This window comes from Sphaeramia orbicularis, chromosome 5 (assembly GCF_902148855.1).
Source record: "Sphaeramia orbicularis chromosome 5, fSphaOr1.1, whole genome shotgun sequence".
Lineage (NCBI taxonomy): Eukaryota > Metazoa > Chordata > Actinopteri > Kurtiformes > Apogonidae > Sphaeramia > Sphaeramia orbicularis.
In genome coordinates, this window is record NC_043961.1 from 47,188,820 (window position 1) to 47,211,271 (window position 22,452).

At 37.2% G+C, this 22,452-nt stretch overlaps 1 protein-coding gene across 1 annotated transcript in view; it reads left to right on the forward strand.

Moving 5' to 3' along the window:
- Nucleotides 1-407: 407 nt before the first annotated feature.
- shmt2 (serine hydroxymethyltransferase 2 (mitochondrial)) overlaps nt 408-22,452 on the forward strand; it is a 37,849-nt gene continuing 15,804 nt past the window's right edge. The window contains exons 1-3 of the mRNA XM_030134465.1: nt 408-531; nt 15,994-16,185; nt 21,107-21,186. Of these exons, the coding sequence (XP_029990325.1) occupies nt 499-531; nt 15,994-16,185; nt 21,107-21,186 (305 nt within the window). The 5' untranslated portion in view covers nt 408-498. The remainder of the gene's footprint in view (nt 532-15,993; nt 16,186-21,106; nt 21,187-22,452) is intronic.

The window sequence follows — 22,452 nt, forward strand, 5'->3', positions numbered from 1 at the left end:
ATATATATATGTTTTGTTTGTTTGTTTGTTTTCATTCATTCAGATTCGGATTCCTTTTAGAGTCATTCAAACACCTTTAACAACATGGTGGATCAAAAAGTTCATCCAAGGACCAGTGGAATAATAAATACTTAAATAATCCATTATTATTATTATTATTATTATTATTATTATTATTATTATCATATTGAATAAAAGCCGGCAGATAGATAGATAGATAGATAGATAGATAGATAGATAGATAGATAGATAGATAGATAGATAGATAGATAGATAGATAGATAGATAGAAATGTCCCACACTCCGCAGCAGTAGACAATACTGTAAACACGTTGCGATCTTGCATAATCCTCTCAGCTGCCTACACTTCCCATGATCCTTTTCAGCAGAATAGGCGTGACGTACCATTGCCAACAACTTCAAACAGCCCTTTCGTAAGCCTGTCAGCAGTGTGTCGCCTGTCTCAGCTTCATCTCCTCTGGCCTGACAACTGGAAACATGCTGTCTTTCACTCTGAGACAACTCACACGGGTGAGTACGTCAATAAGCACAATTTTTGTGTCACTGTCCCCTTAAATATTAATTTTTGTTGCGTAACTTGCTTGTGTTTCTTTACTGTTCAAGTGTTAACTTGCTAGCTAAACGTCAGTGGAAGCAAACACCACAGCAGTCAGTCGGACTGTTACTTCTCCATGTTAGCATGTCAAAGTGAGCAACTGTAACAATCTGCATCTTTAGCATTAATCTGCTAGCTGGCTTTTCAGTGCCGTCCACTTCGCATTTTGAAGGCGTAGTGTTTGCTCGTAAGTAAGCTAACAGGTTAGCTTGTGCCATGTTGTGGAGCCTTGTCGTGTAATGATGCAACAGCTTCAGATCAGTTTCGTCATGTGTGAGAAACCATCCTGTCTGAAAGACATTTGGAAAGTCTGAACCTGTATTCAAGTCCAGTTTTATAAACATCACATCTCGTAGGTCATGAAATGCTCAGAACTTCTGCATCAAAATCCTCATTGGTGATGTTATAAACCTGTAAATATGAACCTAATACTGTCATTTTATTGTATACCCGCAGTTATCTATTGACAAAATGTAGTTTAACCTCTCCACTAACTGCCTCTTTCCAGAACTACATATGCAGTACACTATTTACCCTTTTATTTATATACAACACCTAAACAAATAAATTATGCTTTATTTGGTCTTAAAAACATGAAATATACATGTTTGATACTGTAGACATCCTGTAATGTGGAGGTGAAACACAAACTAATCTAATATGCATCTCATTTTTTTATTTATCCAGGAGAATCAGAATAAATTGATGTGCCACATTGCAGAACTAGGCTGCTATTAATTTACAGTCAGTAAACTGTAATACTGAAGGGTCCAATCAAGCGGTAACACATGGACAGATTTCATGTTTCAACTGTCTCTATCATGTAAGCAGAGTAACTTATATTCATGTATTATACATATTTGGGTAGGTATTTACAAGCACTTTAACATTATATATAACAAAATTTGGGGAGATAAAAGGTTAAGGTGAAAAATATCAGATTACTGCTCGTTAACACGTGGACTGGAAACTGACATTTATTTAAGCTTTACACAAACATTCAAAACATGCGGTTCTTGACAGAAATTGATATTAAGTAGGACAAAACCTTTTGGACATTATGTGCAACTGTGCTGAAAATGAATTCTGGAGTAAAATGCTGAAAAGTTTCTGATTTATTGACATGATAATTTGGTAACACGTGGACAGGCTGCCATAGTAACACGTGGACAACTCTTTACCATTGTATGCATCACCCAAAATGTATCAAAAGATTATTACTTTCTGAACGTTTCACCCAAATATCTGAATTATAAGTCATTTGAAAATTAAAACTTGGTATTTCCATGGTAACACATGGACAGGGCCTTTTAAGCAACTCACATATGTTCAAACTCATAAATATCAATAATATTCACAAAATAATGAAAATCTAATACTTCAAACTTAACAATCATCTATATAATTAACAGATTGAATTTTGTCTTTCTACAAGTGGTAGCTATTTTAAAAAGAATAACAGTTTCATAAAATAGAGAACTTTAGCTAAAAAAAAAAAAATGAGCCCACTTGATAAATGATGTGTGCAAATTTACTTTTTCATATTGCTGTTCACTTTCACTTGATTGGACCCTGAAACCTCTTGGTGAAGTTAAGCAACAAGCAGATAACTACAGGCAGGTAACAAAGATATTAATAACTAGAGATTGGTGGTGGTCTGGCCCCCAGTGAAGACCAAAGTACAAAAGAAGTACCCTATACTGTATAGGAAAGAGGAAAATTATTAACCACCAATTACACCTGAGATAAGAACTTGCATTCAGAAAACATTTCCACTGTCAGTGCTTTGTTGACTGTTGCGTAATGTTTTATTGTTCAAATTATTACTTAATTTATAAAGAATCCTGACATGCTTATCAAAAATTATTTATATCTTTTACTTGAGTACCTTAGTGTGAAAATACTCCACTGTAAGTAACATTTCTGAGTCCAGAATCTTAGTTATGTAAAAGTATGTACATATTGTCAGCAAAATGTGGGATAAGTAGTCAGTGATTGTGCAGTAAAATGGTCTATGTCTTTGTTTTACAAATATTATGATTTTGGATCCATTTTACTGCGGCATTAAATGGGTATGGTTACATTTGACTGGTTTTCATGGTTAAGGTTGAGCTCATTTGAACTACTTTATATACTGTTGTTGGGGTTGTCATCATGCTGAAGTTTTAATTGAATATTGATTGTCATAGTTGTCACAGTTGCTGTTAGGACTATTGTCTCTTCTGTTAACTTTATGCCACGACTAGTATAGTATGATGGTCTAACTCCACTCATGCATCTTATGCATTAAATTCTTATTAATTAAAATGGAACCTGATAGGGTTGATATAACAAATATAAAAATCCCATTACTGAAATATTCAAGCGCTTTACAAAAAATCAAAATACTTTAAAATAAACTGCTGTGGTATTTGTTCTACTTTGAGCTCATAGCAGAAGAGGAATGGGGCATAACAAGGTGTCATTTAAAGAGCACCAGTTATGCAATATAGAAACAAGAAAAGCACTCGGAGAGCACAGACCTCCGCCAAGACAGATCTGCCCCCCCACCCCCCGATCACCACCAAAATTTAATCATTTCTTCCTTGTGCCAGTATCAACATTTCCTGAAAATTTCATGAAAATCCGTCCATAACTTTTTGAGTTATCTTGCTAACAAACAAACATGCAAACACGCACGCATGCAGACACACAAAGCTAAGTGATCACAATACCTCCTGGCGGAGGTAATAATATCAAAGCATATTATTTTTGTAAGTGTCCCTCAGCTGTTTTTTTTATACAAGGGAATGGAGGTGATTGTCATGATTATGTAAAATAAACAATATTGCAAATGATGAATGGAAAAAAAAGTTTTGTGACAATGCATTTTTCAGGACTGTATTTAGCTTAAGACTATAAATGGAAAATAAATGCTTGATTTTCACCCAAACATTCAGAATAAATACATTTGAAAAAATTGTGGACAGGAAGGTGTTTGGAAAAACTGTAATCTGTAATGTAACTACAGCTGTCAGCCAAATGTAGTGGAGTTAAAAGTACAATATTTGCCTCTGAGATGTAGTGGAGCACCAGTGTAAAATTACATAAAATGGAAATGTGTACAAGTACCAGTTACATCAGTTACATTCCACCAGTGCTATATATATATATATATATATATATATAGTGAAGAAAACAAGCTCAGGGTCCACTGGCTTTCACAGAGCGTTGGCATCATACTCTGTTTCATAAGAATGATGAGGTGTTACTAACATTTAGTCTCACAACAAATATGAACAGAGTTAAATCAACATCTCTTTAACAGTAACTATAAGCATTATTACCATCACCCATTTATCACAGAGTAGCTATATTAGGCTGAATCAGACTTAAGATATAACCATATACTGGCAACTGACTGTAAATAATTTTGTTCATCCTATTCGTTTTAATAAAGAAAAGGTAACTCTGTCTCCTAAGATAATACTGGAGAACAGTACTGCTATGGATATCCTTAAATATTATTTAACAATTCATTAAAACTCTGTCTCTGTCTAAAAACCAAGGTCTCAGATCCTGATATATATCACATTTTCTATAAATTGAGTAGATGTTTTTGTAACCTACACGGAACAGTGTGTTTATATTTTAAATGATATAATTTGAAAATTAAATCTTTTAGAACCTTTGTACAATCTTTTGAATAAGCATGTACATGTACTCAGTATCGATTACGCTAGATCATGCAAAGTGTAAGTGGGAAAAGGAATGTATTTGAGATATTTTTGTGGAACAGAATTATATGTTTCATACCCAACCTTATCCATACATCTGAAGTAACTCTTCTTGTAGATATGAGCTCATTTTTTCTCCGTCTGTTCAGAATTGCCCCATTTGGTGTCATGCCAAATTTTGCCCAAATGATAATGCACATTGCTTGAGGAGTGTGATTTGTGATGAAATGCATACTGTTGGAATGGACTACTTGATATATTCATTTTATGAACGAACCTGCTGCCAAATAAATTTTTTGGGACAAAAAGAAATGTTAAATAATTTTTCAGTCTTTTTATTGAATGTGTCATTTGACTAGGGAAGACATCACAGCAGTGTTTTTTTTCCAATTAGTTTGGTTATTTATAGCCTAATTTTGAACTTTATGAAGTGACCTATTTTGTGCTAAAATCTTGTGGCATGTGCTCAGACCTAGTTTCGCAAGTCACACTGTCTCACGGTGTGTTTGAAGAGGCTCACATGCTTACACGCGGCTCTTATCGGCCCTTATTGGTTTTGTGTGCATCTTAATTGAATGCAAAAAGACTCACGAGACATTTCTTCCCTTTAGTGGAGGCATGCTGCATCCGTCGTTCATCTGAGAGAAATTTTCCTGTCCCTGTACAGCTGCTTTGTGTTGCTGTTGACCTCAATTTTAGAAAAGAAGAGTATTGGGATTGGGAGTGTAAAGATGGCTAAATATCAAGAAAACAGCTTCTGTAACTTTGGTCTTAAACATTAATTCATCTGGGATGTGTGTGTGTGTGTGTGTGTGTGTGTGTGTGTGTGTGTGTGTGTGTGTGTGTGTGCGTGTGTGTGTGTGTGTGTGTGTTTACACTGAAACTCGAGGTTGCTTTGGCTCTAATGAGGAGATTTGCTGTAAAATGTGCCAGTTACTGGATTGAATGGATTCCTGGGATTCCACTTACTGTATGCTATTCTGAATGTTGATGTTCTTAAAGCTGTGTATGTCTTTGGTCACCAATTTTTCATCAAATCGGTAAAATCCGAGTCATAGCCTAAGTATCAAGAATCTGTAAGTCTTTCCGTGATTACTCACCTGAATCTCTTCCCTCACGGTGAACAATTTCGAAGTGTACTCCACCATAAACAATCCATTTGTTTACAAACAGACCCATAAGGTCAATCGAGCATTTTAGGAAATTTGTCGTGACATACATTGTGGGAATGGGAGCTACACGCAGCCACAGTAGCAAGAGGCAATGAAGCCATTTCCGTGTTTTTTGCTGTTGCGGCCATAATACGGCTGCGTGTAGCTCTGCTTCCTACAATGCATGTCACGGCAAATTTCCGAAAATGCCCGACTGATATACCGGCTCTGTTTGTGAACAAATGGATTGTTTATGGTGGAGTACACTTCGAAATTGTTCACCGTGAGGGAAGAGATTCAGGTGAGTAATCATGGAAAGACTTACAGATTCTTGATACTTAAACTATGACTCGGATTTTACAGATTTGATGAAAAATTGGTGACCAGTGACCAAGTCATACACAGCTTTAAGAATGCATAATCATCCTTTATCCCATTAGGAAAACTTTTTGGTCTGACAGGACTAGAAGCCAAATGACCAAAGTTCTCAACTCATAAGTACAGTACTTGATTTACAGAATAGATATTTTAATGTCATTGATCATAAACTGTTATAATTCATCAGACAGTATTAAACCTTTGAGGGTCTCAAGCTTAGATTCAGAGTTTAATGATTGGAAAAGCATTTGGAAACAGCAGGTATTAAACAGTAGTAACATAACATTGGACCGATTGCTGGGATTTGATTGAGAATATCACACAGTGAATCGTTTACAGGCTCACATTGTTGGCAGTTTTTGTTCTTGGCAGTTTTGATTTGGCTCTGTGAGAAGAATGAGCCCAGATTCAGTTCAGCGGCAGGCAAACATTGAAGAGCTTTCAGGCGTGTGTTATTTCAGCTGACTGCTGTACATCTGCACATCCATCAGACGCTTACAGGAACCGCTGAGGCCAGAGGTTATGTAGGAAAAGTTGCAAGGGTCTTTTTTTCTTTCAATCTTGGGTCCAAAGTCCTCTGGTCTTTCATATCTGTATGAACTTGGCATACCTATATCTAACTTCTGTATCAGAGTCAAACCCACTTATTTTAAGTCAGTTTTTGAGCTGGCAGTCCTCCCAAAAGATCATACAACCTTTTAAAGACATCTGAATCACACTTTTCCCAGATTTTAGAAAATGTAGACAGTTTACAACCAAACGTTGTCTGTAATTATTATCAGACATGTATTTAGCATCATTTTGGACTGCACTTATGTTGAGTATTGTGATAATATCTGGATGAAGTAAACACAGAGCTTCATTTTCCTAACTGTACATATATATGTGACAGCTGCAGTGTTTCCATTAATTACCTAGACTGTCGTTGCCTAATCTTTCCCTTGGAGCCTCATTATTTTATTATTTCCTCATCAGCAACAAACCTTGCAAGTGGCATTAATGCTACAAACCCATAGGTTCATGCAGTGCTCTCTGTAAAATTACACTAGGGAATGGGCTGTTTAAAATGAACAGTCCCTTTAGATTTTAACAGTGCTATTCTTTTTTTTTTAAATGACACAATTTGTACAGTCTCTCTCGGAAAAATAGATCATATGACAAATTATGATCATGATCTTAATTTCATGAATATGAGTAAGTGCCGACTGAGTAATCCTCTATGTTGAATGAATTGGCTGGTGTGTGTATGCTCAATTAATCTGTTAAATGTGATATTACATCTGTCATGTCCCATGTTTAAAGGGATTGAGATCTGTAAATTATCCAGTGTGCACCAGATATTACCTTGATATCAGACAGTCCTGTAGCCATTATTCTTCAAATCCACCAAACTGCTTTGATAGATAGAGCACCCGTTTGTCTATTGACTGCTTAGTTTGTTAGACTGGATGTCACCTAACAGCCTTAAACACCGAAGTCACACAAACGGATCGAGGCATCTGTATTAAAGTTAAAAATAAGCCTACTAAAATATGTTTAATTGCCATAAATAGCTAAGTAGCAAATAAAATGGTAAATTAAAAGCTAGTTGAGCATTTTTGTTTGTGAGTTGAGACACTTGACAGGTACAGTCCAGAGACGTGTCTGTGGGCACAGGTGTCATCAGCCAAGTGTGTTTTCCCCACAGTATCATGAGTACAGGAGGAAAGGTTTCAGCATAAAAGTATTTCTCCACAGCTCGTACTCCTGAAGATGAGCTTTGTTGTAGACTTCTGTAAAGTGTCTGATTGTCACCCTGCCAACCCTTTGACCCGAATCGAGTGGATGTCGTGGACTGTGCCTCTGTCCCTTCACGCCTCCTCACCCCGTCCAGATTTCTCAGTCTAGTGTCATCCAGACTGAATCACAGGGCAATTTGTAACGGACAGCCCAGCTATTAGTCAGTGACAGAGAAAGAGGCAACTGCGTGTCAGTCTGACGGATGCCACTGCCCTGTTGACACTTCTTCTGTGCTACCTTACATATCTTTTTTTTTTTTTCTCCTGTTTCTCCACCACAGTCTCTTCTTTTTTCTGGGTTGATTGTTATTTGGTTAGGCTGCTGATGGACAGCAGTCATCTGTAAAATTGACTCGCCTCAGGAGCTGCTTCAGGAAATGGGCAAAAATAATACACAACTAGGATTAAAGAAATGATTTTCTTTGTTCTCTTTTCTTCTTCTTTGCTATTGTTCTTTGGGCACAGATGTTTGACAGGAACGGCAAACTGCCAACAATTACCTTATCATTGTCACACAGATGCAGTACATCTGTGACTCTGCCATTGTTTCGTGCTTGGCGTGCAGGTTGATGTGGCCTATCCCACCCCTTTTCTCAGCAGAGTTTTCCATCAAGTTCACCTTCATACGGCAGTGTAATGTGTTGCCTAAAAATAGTCCCACTGAGACATATTTGGTACTCATATGTTAGCGCTTAGTGTCTTTGAATCAGTGTTTCTTGTGTTTAATAGTTAATCTCTTCAGTAAAGATGTGTTGGGAAGCGAGTGGAGAGCAGATGACCTGTGTGTTTTTTATTTAAATGTTGTCCCATTTGCATGTGATTGAAGTGATGTTGATGAAGACATAAAACAGTAGTGAGGAGAAGTGTTGAGATCCTTTACATAAATAAAAATACAATCTGTGAAAATACTGCTGCAACTAATTTTTTTGCGTCAGTAAAATTAGGCTATTTTAGTATTATCAGCAAAATGTAATAAAAGTATGAAAAGTAAAAGTAGTTAGTGAAGAAGAAAGAAACCCATTATTTTTTTCTTTTTATAAAATGCATCTTCTCATGGATCTGTAAAGCTTGAGTTCTAACTGTAATTTACCTCTGCACTAAAGACAGCGTTTGTACTAGTTGGTTATATTAAATGAAAAGTGTACCATGTAACTACTTAATGGTCAAATTCTTAATGTTTCTTAGGTATTCTGGGTTGAAAGTTTAGGTAACCTCTTTTCATCATATTTTGTACTTATTACTCTTTGCAGTATATGTTTTGTTGAATAGGGGCAAAATACAGACAAGACAAATATTCAGACAAAATACAGAAAGACAGATGACGACTGTACAGAAGTATTTATGACAATTTTTTATGCCTATGTATGTATGTATGTATGTATGTATATGTGTTTTTCTGCCTATGTATTTTACTTATTACTTAATACTTTACTGATTTTATTGTAAAGCACTTCCTTCTGTGATAAGTGCTATATAAATAAACTTAATTATTATTAATATAAGCATTGTAAGAAGACTCAAAAAATTAGCACAAGAATTCAAGTAAAACTAGCTGTTATGATATTTGTTGTAATTTTTGTCAAACAACCTGATTAGGAGAGTTAGCATATTTGTGTATTTTTAACCTGTATTCGAAACATGGTGAATGTAGGTTACCTCATTGTATAGTCCAGGAGAGTAGACATTTTAGTAGTTAATTAACACTATCTTTAATGAAGTTTGGCTAATCGCTATTATCAGACTGACACTGAGGGAAAATAATAGTTCAAAAATTTACATGCTGCACTTCTTCTTTGTATTTTTAATACTTTGATGGTCAGTTGTGTTGTGGTGTCTATAAAAGTCAAAACCAATAAATTTCCAACAGCATCAGGTTTTGTTTGGTGTTACAATATCAGGCATTCTATCAGTTACCTGTTATTTTTTTCCTTTTGAAAATAATAATGTTAAGTTTCTATGAAAATCCATCAATGGTTGACCCCTTTATTGAATAAACCATTGTTCCTGGTGGTCTGTGAACGGGACACTGCAGATAACTAGAAGCACTCGGAGAGCGCAGACCTCCACCAAGGCTGATCAGTGCCCCCCCCCCCCCCCCCCCCCCCCCCCCCCCCCCCCCCCCCCGTGGGCCCCCCCACCCCCGATCACCACCAAAATTGAATCATTTCTTCCTTATCCCATTTCCAACAAACCCTGAAAATTTCATCAAAATCTGTCCATAACTTTTTTGAGTTATGTTGCACACTAACGGACAGACAAGCAGACAGACAAACAAACCCTGGCAAAAACATAACCTCCTTGGCTGAGGTAATAATGCACATAGGAGCACAGGCTACTGACGATATTTCTCCACCTCACCTCATTCAACCACTGCCTTGTGGCCTGGGAGGGAGAAGGCTATGGAAGCACCCCCCGACAGAAAAAGCAACATCTAGGTAGGCCAATCCCCCACTTAGAGGTTTAAAAACTTTGACTACAGTAACATGAAGGTGAGCAGTAACAATAATTTAAGTTCCATATTTCTGTTACTTCAAGTCCATGGTTCCTTGGTTCAGGTTGTCAAAATATATCCTTTACATTACGAGGAGTTTACCACAATGCTGGTAGGCTATATGACTGATCTGCTCTGTCTCCCAAAGGTGTCTGTGCTGACCTTGATCTCCCACAGGTCATACACTGACACCCGCAGTGACGACTCAGCAGCCACAATATACACGTGCAAAGTGGAGTGTCATGCAATCATTTTCTAATTTCTTTGTTTTTTCCTGGCAACAAATTGGAGTTGTTTTTTTTTAGAATCTTCTCGTTTGGAAAGTGCTTAAAAGTCTCAGTTTTTGTGACCTACACTGCCATTTATGTATGGATGAGAGGCCCAAATGTTGAGGAAAAATATCCATTATATCAAATATCTGCATTAGTGTGGACAGGGTGTTAATGTGCAGGACTGTGGCCAAAGTACAAAGAAGCAGCCTATACTATATAAGTATTTAGCAAATATTAACCATCAGTTGTGCCAGAGATAAGCATACAGTTTAACCATTGTCAGCACTTTGTTTACTGTTGCATAATGTTTTACTCCCATGTAAGTAAATTTAAATACAATCCAAACACGCCGTCTGTAGAGATGTATTCAGACCCTTGATTGAGTGAAAGCACTAATACCGCATTGTAACAATACTCCACTATAGCTCAGCGTTGTGCATTTAAAACGCTACAGAAGCAAATGCATATAAGTATTATCAGTAACATGTCGGTAGTTATTGTGTGGTAAAATAATCAGTGTTGTACTCTTTGACATGATGGTTTAGATTAATTTGTGTGTTACAGTTTCCTGCTGTACATGTTTAAGGGTGAGCTCATATAACTTACTTTATGAACAGTTTTGAGTTTAATACACAGCAGATCAGAGCAGAGCCCGTCATATTCCCTAAGATCATCAGTGTTGTTGTCCTGTGAGAACCTCATATCTCCAAAAAGTCAACTCTTTATGAACTCAGAAAAAACAGTCCAGAAATTCTAAGGGGGTTTTATGGAGTTTATTTGCCTGAGGAATTTTAGTTCATCTCAAACTTTCACAATTAACACATTTGGACACATGTGGTTTTCACAGGACAGGAAGGGCAGCAGAGGAGGAGATGTACCTTTGTCTGTTTTCAGTTGCTCTAAATCTGTGGCAGCATAAGCTTGTGGGGGTTTTTTTTGTTATTTTTTTATTCTTTTTGTTTTTTTTTTCCACTGCCAACACTCTTCCTGGCCTTGGTATGTCCCTGTAGAAACGCAGACAGCGAAGGACAGTTCCCGTCAAGATTTAATGACCCGTGTGATTTCTCAGCGAGAAACGTGTCCTCAGAGGCTGCCCAGCCTGTCTCCCCAGGCCCTCATCTTTTCCAGAACCCTGAGGGGGGCTCTCCCCTTTTCCACCATCACCGCTGCCACTAGTGACAGAAGGCCAGGTTGGAGACTGTTGGAAATGGGCCGTTAATGTGCCAGTCACCCCCTCTGGTGTGTCACTACTTCCCCCTCCGCCACCCCAGGGAGCAGAAGAAGAGGTGGAGTAGAGCGGCCGGGCCCAACAGTGATGGAGGAGATAAACTATCTGCAGGCTGCTTTTGTGGATAAAGGGTTTTATTTTTTTTTCAACAAGGTCAGGATGTTGACTGAAATGCTGAGACCCTGGGCCTTGAGCAGTACCATTCTCTTAAATCTCTTTGGTAGTTTCTCTTAATGTTTTTGTTCAGACAAAAAAAAAAAAGTCAACTCCAAATGAGTCAAAACATTCTTTAACCCTTTAACCCCTGAGACATTATTTCAGGTAAATGGGCTGCTGTGAATTTGCGTCTGTAAAAGTGTCATAAAAGCTGTTGTATGTGCTTGTGTTCCTTTTCTTCAATTGTTTTGTTTTACTCTGTTTTAGGGTCAAAACAGGGTGGAATAACAAAAAAAAAAACAAAGAGAGGAAGGTTTTACAGATTTTTACTAAATAAGGCTCTCAGAATGAACATCAGTAAGAGATTTAGGATGTTGATCATGAACTGTGAACTGAAACACACTGAACAACAAGTATTTGAATTTCAGCTCAGTAGTTTTTATTTTGGGGTTCTTTTTTTTTCAAAATCAATCCAGCTGCTTTTTGGCACCTGGTTGAACTCCAAAAAGCAGTTGTATGGTCAAAACTCAGTAAAACACAGTTAAAAAAAAAAGGGGGGGGGGGGGGTCACAACAACACTGCAAACAACAGTAAAAATGAAAAGAAAAACTGCATTTAAAAAAAAAAAAAAAAAAAGACGTCTGTTTTTATAGCGAGTCGGTCTCACTCACTCCTCTGTGTTTTGTCCCCCATTACACAGGTGGCAGGGGGTGAACTGGGGTTGCTCAGATGTCTATGGAAAGAACAAGGTCTATTCTATCAGCACATTTAGAAATTTTTCTCACTGACCAAACAGTTGAATTTTTATGAATATTTGAAATAAATCATACATTCGGAATGAGTACAACAGACAGGCTAAAGGTTAAAGAGTCAACATCCAAATGTCCTCTTACCAGTAAGTCTGCTGAATTTTTCATTTCTCAGTCTATAATTTTTAATATCAGTTCAGTTTTAGTTTTATGTTATGTGAATGCATAAATACTTTAGTTTTCATTTGTACTTTGAGCATTTTACAAGTTTTAGCCAAGTTTTTATTGAGCTGTAGTTTGACTTTTTCAGGTATTATCAGGAAAGCCATGATTCTAGAAGCTGAAAGTCAAAGGATTGCAATATACTTTACATCAAATGATTTACGAGACCATTGATTATTAAAGGTCTTACATTATTTAAAGTAATTTAGTTCAAAGTAATAGAACAAAAATGATAATGCAGCCATTTTGCAAATTTAAGAAGAGGAGTGACACATGGGTGTGTGTAATCAAACAGACAAATTGTCAATTTCTTGTCATTTCCACACTATTGACTCCATTGTCTGTTAGATGTCCCCAGAGCGCTCCAGACATGACAACTGATTGCACTTTTTCTCAAGCTAGTGTTCTGGGAGTTGTCAACCTTGACTTGATTTTTCTAGAGCTTTAGTTCTGCAATTACAGGATCATCCACTTGTACTAAAGAAAACAGTGACTCCTAGAAATCATCAGATACTGTGAGAGTAAGAGCCAATTATGGATATGAAAAAAAAAAAAAAAACGGGGAAATTCATATGTCTTTCCAGAATTAGTCAGAAATGTTTGTGTTGCGGGCATTTTGAAAAAAAAAGTTGTGCATTTTTTTGTTTCTGCCCAACACAATAAAGCTACTTCAATAGATAAAGTACCCAAATGTTTTTTTTTACACCTCATGGAATATGCTTAATTAAGTTTTTTTTTTCTTATGGATGTCCTCAACCAGTGCTGAGCATTGTGTTAATTGCTTTTTAATGGTGCTATTAAAGAGAGGTTGTCCCTCACACCCCAGCACACCTGTACAAATGATAACTATAGGTTGGCAGTGGTGGGATTGATTTCAAGACAGTCATCATCATATTGTTGATTAAATGATGAAAATAAGCCAATTTGTTCCAAGGGCAATCAACCTCTCAAGGATTTTTCTCCTACACAACACACTCACCCTGTTGATTAGGATTTATTCAAGAAACTGGTGCACTGAAGGGTAGGCTTAATTTTAATGCACCACAATATTTTTTGTGCACATATGTTTTCTTGTGTGTAATCACTGCACTCTTATCTCCGGTATGTAAAACTAAGCCAGAAGTGTAATGTTTTAATTATATGCCTTATTAATACATATGAATCTTCTATAGGGAAAGCGACGGTATAGAATTCAGACAGAGCAGTGAAAATTGTATGGACTCTGCACACTCGCACGATGAGGCGTTGCAGCAGTAGAAGAAGAACTTGCCAGCCCCAGTCCAGATTAGATAAGCAGGAAGTGCTGAATCTGTTCTCTCCATGCCTTTTTCTGTACACTGAGGCTTTAAAAGTCAGTCCCCTCAGTTTGCAGAAGTGCTGATAGAGGCATAATTGAACAACTATGCTGATTATTGATATCATGCAAACATGCCAGTTTCTAATTATACCCGGCTACATATTAGGAGTGTATGAAAAACGGAGGAGGGGAAAGGACTTGAAATGTGTCCGGATTTATGTAGGACAAATGAGGATTTGACTTTAAATATGCAAAGTTGTCAAATACTAATCATCCAAGTCTATTTAAAAGAAGAGCCTGGAGTACCTAAATTTAAAAAAAAAAAAAAATAATAGATGTAAAATAATTTAGAATCTGCTCAGATATACTGACATATAATTTGTTTTATGTATTTTGTTCTCTTTTTATGTTACGTAGTTTATGTATTGTGTTTATGTATGTACCTGCAAGAGTGATCACTTTGTCATTCCAGGGTACAAGCAAAATAAACAATTCACTTAATAATGAATAAATACAGTTGTCAATCAAATATAAAAAGTACAATGTGTGCATACTATAAAAAAGTCTGAACTGAACTAGACACAGCTTTACAGAAATCTCTAGTAATGATAACTGTCCATGTAACTCTTTAAGTTGTATGCGTGAATGGGTAAACACATTTGACAATGCCACTAGTTCTTTCTACTACAATAAAGCCTTCGTAATATTTTATAGCATTGCATCAGAGCTAAATTCCATTAGTATGATATGATTCTATATCTTTGAAGTCAAATAGAATTGGCCTTGTGGATTCAGAACACTTGAAACTCAACAGTGACAGTTAAATATAGGGCTGCACAATTAATTGAACCACAGTCGTAATTGCAGTATCAGCCTGTGCAGTCATATCATCATGAAAGTCTGCCATTTATGTCTGAATTTCTGGAGGGATCTAATTGTAGAAATGGAGAAGAAAATGAACACAATCTCTGTTTTATGGCGACATTTTGGATTTAGTGAGACTGAGCAGAGAGAAGTATTGTGTAGAATGTGCAAAATGAGAGTGAGCATAGTGTTTTTTTTATGCCTGTTTAAAGTTTTGTTGTTTTTTTGTTTTGTTTTTTTAAGTAATTTGTGCATAAAATCAGATTGTAATTGAGGTGTTGCTGACGATATTCACACAATAACATCACACACTCACTAAATCATGCAGCACTAGTTGGATGTTACTATTAAGACCTTGTGTCTTGTGTTAAAGTAACAGTTGTGTTATCTGTAGTGGTGGAAACAGTACTGAAGCTTAGTACTTAAGTAAAAGTACAAATATCCTGCAAAATTTATACTTAAGTAGAAATAGAAGTGTTACATCAACAATCTTAAGTAAAAGTACTAAGTACTTTTAAATTTACTTCAAAATATTTTTAAAAAGTAAAAGTACTTAAGCAATGGGTTTACTCAATGTCTGTGCTGTGACATTTTGATAAAGAATGTAGATATACTGACTTAAGCCTCTGTCGATGTCACTGCTGTAATAATTACAACCAGCTATACAGTATATGAGTATTTTAAAGGTTAGAATACTTATTGGTCCGCGCTCTCTGCAATACTGTGTGTACTCTACCTTATAATTCTGTGGATGACAAGTTATCTACTAGGCATTACCCACAAATTTACCAAGTTAAACCAATTTAGACATTATATATCTTTAATTCATTTATTTACTTGGAAAATTATTCAAAGTAATGGCATAAATTGTAGAAATGTAGTGGAGTAGAAAGTACAGATAATTGTCACAAAATGTAACAGTAAAATCAAAAGTATGTGTTATTATTTTTACTTTAGTAAAGGACAGATACGTAAAAATTTGCTTAAGTACAGTAACGAAGTACAAATACTTTGTTACATTCCACCACTGCTAATTTGTCACAACTAACATTTCTTCTGTTTATCTTTCCTGAAGCCACTGTGCCAGCGAGCCCCAGTGCGTCTGTGTGTACGTGGACAGCAGTCCCATGCTGCCACTCGTGTAGTGGATGAAGAACGTCCATGGACGGGACAGGAGAGCCTTGCTCAGGATGACCCAGAGATGTGGGACCTGCTGCAGAGGGAGAAGGACCGGCAGTGTCGTGGCCTGGAGCTTATTGCATCTGAGGTAACAGACACAGTCAGCTTTATTTATACAACACAATGTCACACATCACAAATTTGCCTCAGGAGACTGTACAATCTCAAAGATATACACCACTCTTTGTCCTTTGACTGTCGGCTGAAGGAATGGAAAAACTACCCCCAAAAACTGATGTTTCATCAGGAGCCATGGGTCCCTCAGCTTTGTCTATCACATTGTGCAATAGGCATTGTATGTTTAAAAAAAAAAATGCAATTATAAATGCAGTGTCACACATCAAATTTGCATATTATCCATCAATCAATGAATCTATAGGTATATTTATCTCGGTAATTCAATATATTAAACTGTATGTATTGTATTAGTGCAAAATTGGTCTTGGTCCAACTTTTTCTTTAATGTGATGCAGGCTGGATGTGAGGAATGGAAGTATATTTGCAAATGATATGAAGTCGATCACACACAACAGGAAATGTATTGGGTTTCTTACAAGTCAAACTACATTTTAATATCACAGCTTATTTTTGATTTGCATTTTCCGTTCAGTCCCTACTGGGGTTTTTTTGTTGGTTTTTTTTGGTACCTTGGCTTGTACTATTTGCATTTGTAATGTTTTTTTGATCTGATAAGTATCATTTGTTTATTTTAGTAACTAACCTCTGGCCTCTCATTTTGCCAAAGTGACTTCTGGGCAAAGCAGCTTGAGTATCCCTGGCACTATTGCTTTTCTGGAAAAAAAACTAACAAAAGATAGACCAGTTATCTTGTACTATCTGGCAGAGTATTATTTTAAAGGATACCTGCAGTGACTTTTCATTGCTAGCTTTTTCAAAAGATCATGTATAATACTAGCGGTTCCATCTGGTAAGTTACGTCATAGCCTGTTGTCAAGTACATGTGAGAGCTCAAGTCACTGCTACGTCAGTCAGTCATGGTCAGCGACATGTTGCCTCCTTCATGGGCTGTTCCAGCGCCAGTAGTGACGGAGACTCATAGTATTGTCCAATTACCTGGGCTGAGATGGACCCACCCCATGTAGCAGACACCAGTCTAAAATGACACATTATCGGCCAGTCCTGTGTTGAGTCTCTAGGACAGTGGTGGAATGCTAAGCTTACAGCTGTACAAATAACGAGGACCAACGCATACTTTACACTCAGTCTGCCCACTGACTGCTGCTTGTTTACTGGTACTCCATTACCCAGAATCAACGAGAGGTACATCACTTCCAGCCGGCAATAGCTGCCTACTCGTGTAATTCACGTAATAAAAAGTCTGGTGTGGTGCATTTATGGCAATATTTTATTTAATTTTTTTTTTTACTGAATTTGCACCTCTCTTGCTTGTAAGTAATACACATAGTACAGTTAATACTGTTAGCATGACAAGTACAGGTGCACTTTAAATCACACTGGCTACATATTGACCTCACAATTCATTCATCATTCAACCCCTGAGCCGCTGGTCTGTACAGTTAGCATGAAGCCCTTAAAGCTTGTGCAGTAAATTCAGCACTCATTGTAAGCAAGTTGTTGGAGAAACATTTGGGTAACTTTTTTTCCTTTGATTCCAAGGATGAATGGTGTTAAATGGAAAAATCTTACTATTCAGAAGAGGAGGTGAGGTTTTATCTTGCATTGTTCTTTCACTGTGCCTCTGTTTATTTCTCAGCACAGTAGTTGTGTAGTGGAGTATATCAGCCCCCTCTTTGCACAATGCCTGACCGCTCTACTGTGAGATAAAGCTGATATCTTCATTCTACCTTCTCATCTCCTCCCTTGCTCACTCTGAGGCACATTACAGTACGACTCAGCCAAGCATTCCCTGAGAGAAAACACGTACATTTTCCCACACATGTCCACCTACACACACACACACAACACACCACACCACACAGACACTCACATTTTAAGACCTCTTCCTTAATATATGATGCACAGTCTTCAGTATGACAGACGCACAGAGCAAAAAGCTGTTACTGGAGATGCTATCTCTCCAGATCTGCTCTTGGCTCTCAGGTAAAGCGTTAGCACAACCACACACAACAAATGTCAGAGATGTGGAAAATGTGTGTGTTTGGTCACACCGGTGGAAAAATGTAGGGTGGAACCATCTGTATGTTATGAAACCAGATTTTTTAAATTATTTAATTATTACTGGTATATTCTTCATGAGTCAAATGTATTCTTCTCATTATCATAGGTCATACGTCACAAAATCCCCCCCTTCCTTAAGCTGTTGGTCACAAAAATTGTTGATTTAATTTTGGTTCATAACAACACACACACACACACACACACACACACACACACACACACACACACACACACACTGCAGTTCTTTGCTTCACTTCACTTCTGCAGTTTAGCATTAACTTGCTGAATAGTTTAGTGCTTTAATCCCTTTTACAAATGAGTGAAAATGGAATGAAAAGTATATGTATGTCTTTCAACAACATAGGCATAGTTTGCAAGATATTTTGCAGTAGGAGTTAAAGTCTGTAGCCGTCCCTCAGTCTGGTTGTTTAGCAATAAGGCTGAGAAATTAATCGTATGATAATCCATACCAACTTTATGAGTTCTGATGATCAGTTTGAGTGACCTACAGTAATGACAACAGAAGAGCGCTTTTGGTTGAACAGATTATTTGCTGTAATTGTTGTACATGTAAGTATATGTAAACTCTACCTTTTTTGGAAATAAATTCAACTAGAAAGGACTCTGCAATATAAACATGCAGGGTTAAGCAAATTTAAGTCAGTTTGCTCCAGCATTTATTTTGCCTTCTGGAAAACAATGGTCCATAGATACCTCACTGAAAATGTGAAAGAAACCACTGTGTAAACTCCTAAAATATATCCTTTATTTATTTATTTATTTCTACGAACTTTATTGATTCTCTTAACTATATATATTTGAAAATGGGCTATTGTCACGATAAAGGAGCTGTATGTAAGAGTTATGTTCCAAGTAATCATAAAATGACCCTGAATGTCACCAGACATTAAGGAATCATGTTCATTTTAAATACTGACATCACTGACAGTAGTAGTCCAGCAGAATAATTGCATTTGATAAGCTAAGTGGCAGCCCACAAGTAATGTTTATGTTGTCATTTGGTGTTTTGGTCTGATGCTCCACCCATCACCCATCTCCCAATCAAGAAGTTAGTGATATTTCAGCATCCATGTTTCCAGTTCCCTCTGAGCTGCAGCTGGAACATTTCTGATCACAAACATTTGACGTTACTAAACCTAAAAGGCCTCTTATTATTCCCAGATACATCATGACAGATTGAGAAACAAAACAAAGATATGTATAGGAGATGCTTTTGAAACAGGGAGGCGGCTGAAAGCAGAGAAGAATTTGAAGACCGGGCCCAGCACTCTTGCGGTCTCACCGCCTGGTAAAAGCCACTGCAAGCTGGGCCCGGGCCCGCTCTCTCACTGGGCCCGGGTGAAGAGACTGCAGCGGCCTGGGTCCGGTACAAATACCAGCCCAGTGTTTATACCAGTCTAGGATTCGTCGCTTGCCGTGGTAGCTCCTTGTAGTAGACACTCATGCTGGATCTGGCAACCTCTAGTCTGGGGGGAAGGGTAGGGGATACCACGCTCTACAGTATTTTGAATGTGATTGCAGTACCAGGTTTGGCCACAAGCCTACATACAACTCCTTTAATGTGTCTAGGTCAAACCTAATTTAGAGCTTGACCGTATACTTATATGTAGTAAATTATAATCAAATCCAACAAGTTTTGCCTTTTTTGTATAATTTCACCCCAGGGTAATAAATCAGAGTTTATGGAATTATGGGAATTTTTCCTGAGATAGAACTGACCCAGAATCAACAAAATATTGTCTTCTGTAGTCATTGTCATCTCGAACCCAGATGACAGAAATATCAGGATAGTTTGTCAAAAAGTGTGGATGCCACTCTGTTAACAGGCAGACAAACTCTTATGATGGAATTAGAAAATTAAAACATCTTCCTTTTTGAACCACAAAATTAAGAATTGTATACATGGCTCAAATAATTAACTCCACTAGTTAGTTATGTCTTTGACTGCCTATCAAACACATCTGTCAGGTAGCTGTCAGTAAAATTGCCAGTTATTCACATCCCTACACTTCCCTATTCCCTATCCCACATTCAGTTTTATTGATTTTCTTTTGCCATAAAGATATAGCCAATTATTGTTTACATCTGCATCTCCATGGGATCATGTGACAGTGAAATCATACAAGTTATGTGTTGCACTACTATGTCAGGCACAAGAATCTTAACAATATCCTGTGGTGTGTAATTGCCATTATTTTTATAATCTTTTAGGTTCTGCATGATAGAAATGACATCATGTGTTATGATTCTTCTTAAGTGTATTTAAGAAACAGATTTTTGAAAATCCCCAAGTGTTACTGTGTAAACCTTTTGTTAATTTGAGACCTTCTCAGATGTCTATTAACATGGATAATGTAGACTGCAACAATGGGGGTAGCTGTCTGTATTTCAGTGGATATTAATTCAAGGAGGTCTGACAATATTAAAGATGAAAGTCCTCAGAACATCTTTTGGAATCAAACCGAATGTCTGAGGGAGGCAATTCTGGCCACAGCCTAACCATCTTCACAAAATTATTGATTTTTTTTTCTTCTCTGCTTTTTGCAAAGCAAACTGATTAAAAAAGCCACCCAAATGAATCTCAGTATGTGCTGAAAAGTTTATTACATTATCTTGTATCCGCCAGCAGCAGCAAGACGATAAGCATTGTGGAGTGTTAGTCCATGGAAGTCCAGAGGTTCAATACTGTAATGATTGCCTTTAGCTGGAGGGGGATTTCTCACTATCACTTAACAGACTTTAATTTGCCGTCCTTGTCGCTGCTGTCCACTCGCACCATTGATCTGACTGTGTGTTTGTGTATGTGTGTTTGTGTGCTCTCCATACAGAATTTCTGCAGTAGAGCAGCTCTGGAAGCTCTGGGCTCCTGTCTGAACAACAAGTACTCTGAAGGCTACCCAGGGAAAAGGTGAGTATGTTCAGCCACACCCCAGCTTACTAACACTGCTCATATTCTCTGCTTAAGGACATCACAGATATGCACACACAGATTCTGATTTATTCTGTGTTCTCTAGCATGCCCTATAATAGTACATGCCAACCACAAAGAAAATAATCCACTGCTTCTGCCGTGCCAGTTCCTGAGGGGATACAGTGGAAGAATTTAGCGCCCTGGCTGATAGTTGCATATTCTTCTATTTTCAGTTTTTATATCCTCTATTATGTCCCTCAGATAATACACATTTATCAGCAGTGAACAGAGTGTGGATGTCTTTCAAAAGACTACTCATTTGATCCCTTGGATTCCTGCAGTACAAGCCTACCTTAAATCTCCCTCCCACTGATTGGTGGTTTTAATTTGTATTTTTCCCCTTCATCCTTCTCATCTCCTGTTTTACACTATAATGTAATGAAACCAAAGGATGATCACATTGAATGGTTGATACAGTAGCCATCTGTTGCTCCTTCATCTGTAATTCCACTGAGATATTTGATGAGCAGTTTTACCAGATCATCAAGGGTCACATTAGGACAATATTTGTCTATTTGAACACCATTTGTATTTTTGTACACACAAGTACACTGATTATGTATGTATGTATGAGTATGTATGGCATTGGCATGGAACACAGAAATCTGGTTCTGGTTCATATTGTCGTAAGCATGATTAATACCAATATCATGTTTACTGATTACTGTGTGTTGTGTGCACGCTTTCCTGTAATGTTTACAGCACACTTTAATCACACTTTGGATCTGTTAGGGTGTTTTCACACCTGAATTTTGTTCCAATTCAGGGAGTAATATATTACAATGTGTAACAGTATTGCACATCACCTTGTTTCGGTTTGTGTTCACTAGACTTACACTGATTACAGTTTTTTTGGGCCGATCGCGATTTCCAAAGTGCAGCGTGCTTGGACGGCCAATACTGATTTTGTCTAATTCTGATCTCATTTTTTCCAAACACAACATACAAGACATTGCAATGTAACTTTCAGATTGTAACATTTATTTTAAAAATTGAAGAAAAGTGTGCAAAAAGGTACCAGGATTTTTGTAGGAAAGCAGGTGCATTGATTGAAACGCCTGGTTTTTAGTGAGTCCCATATCGTACCAGCAGCTGAAAATGATCATATTTGAAGGAAAATTATCATACACACCCAATTCTTATTCTGACATGGCTCAGACTATCTGCTTTAGTAACACATTATCATAGACCGTACATATTACA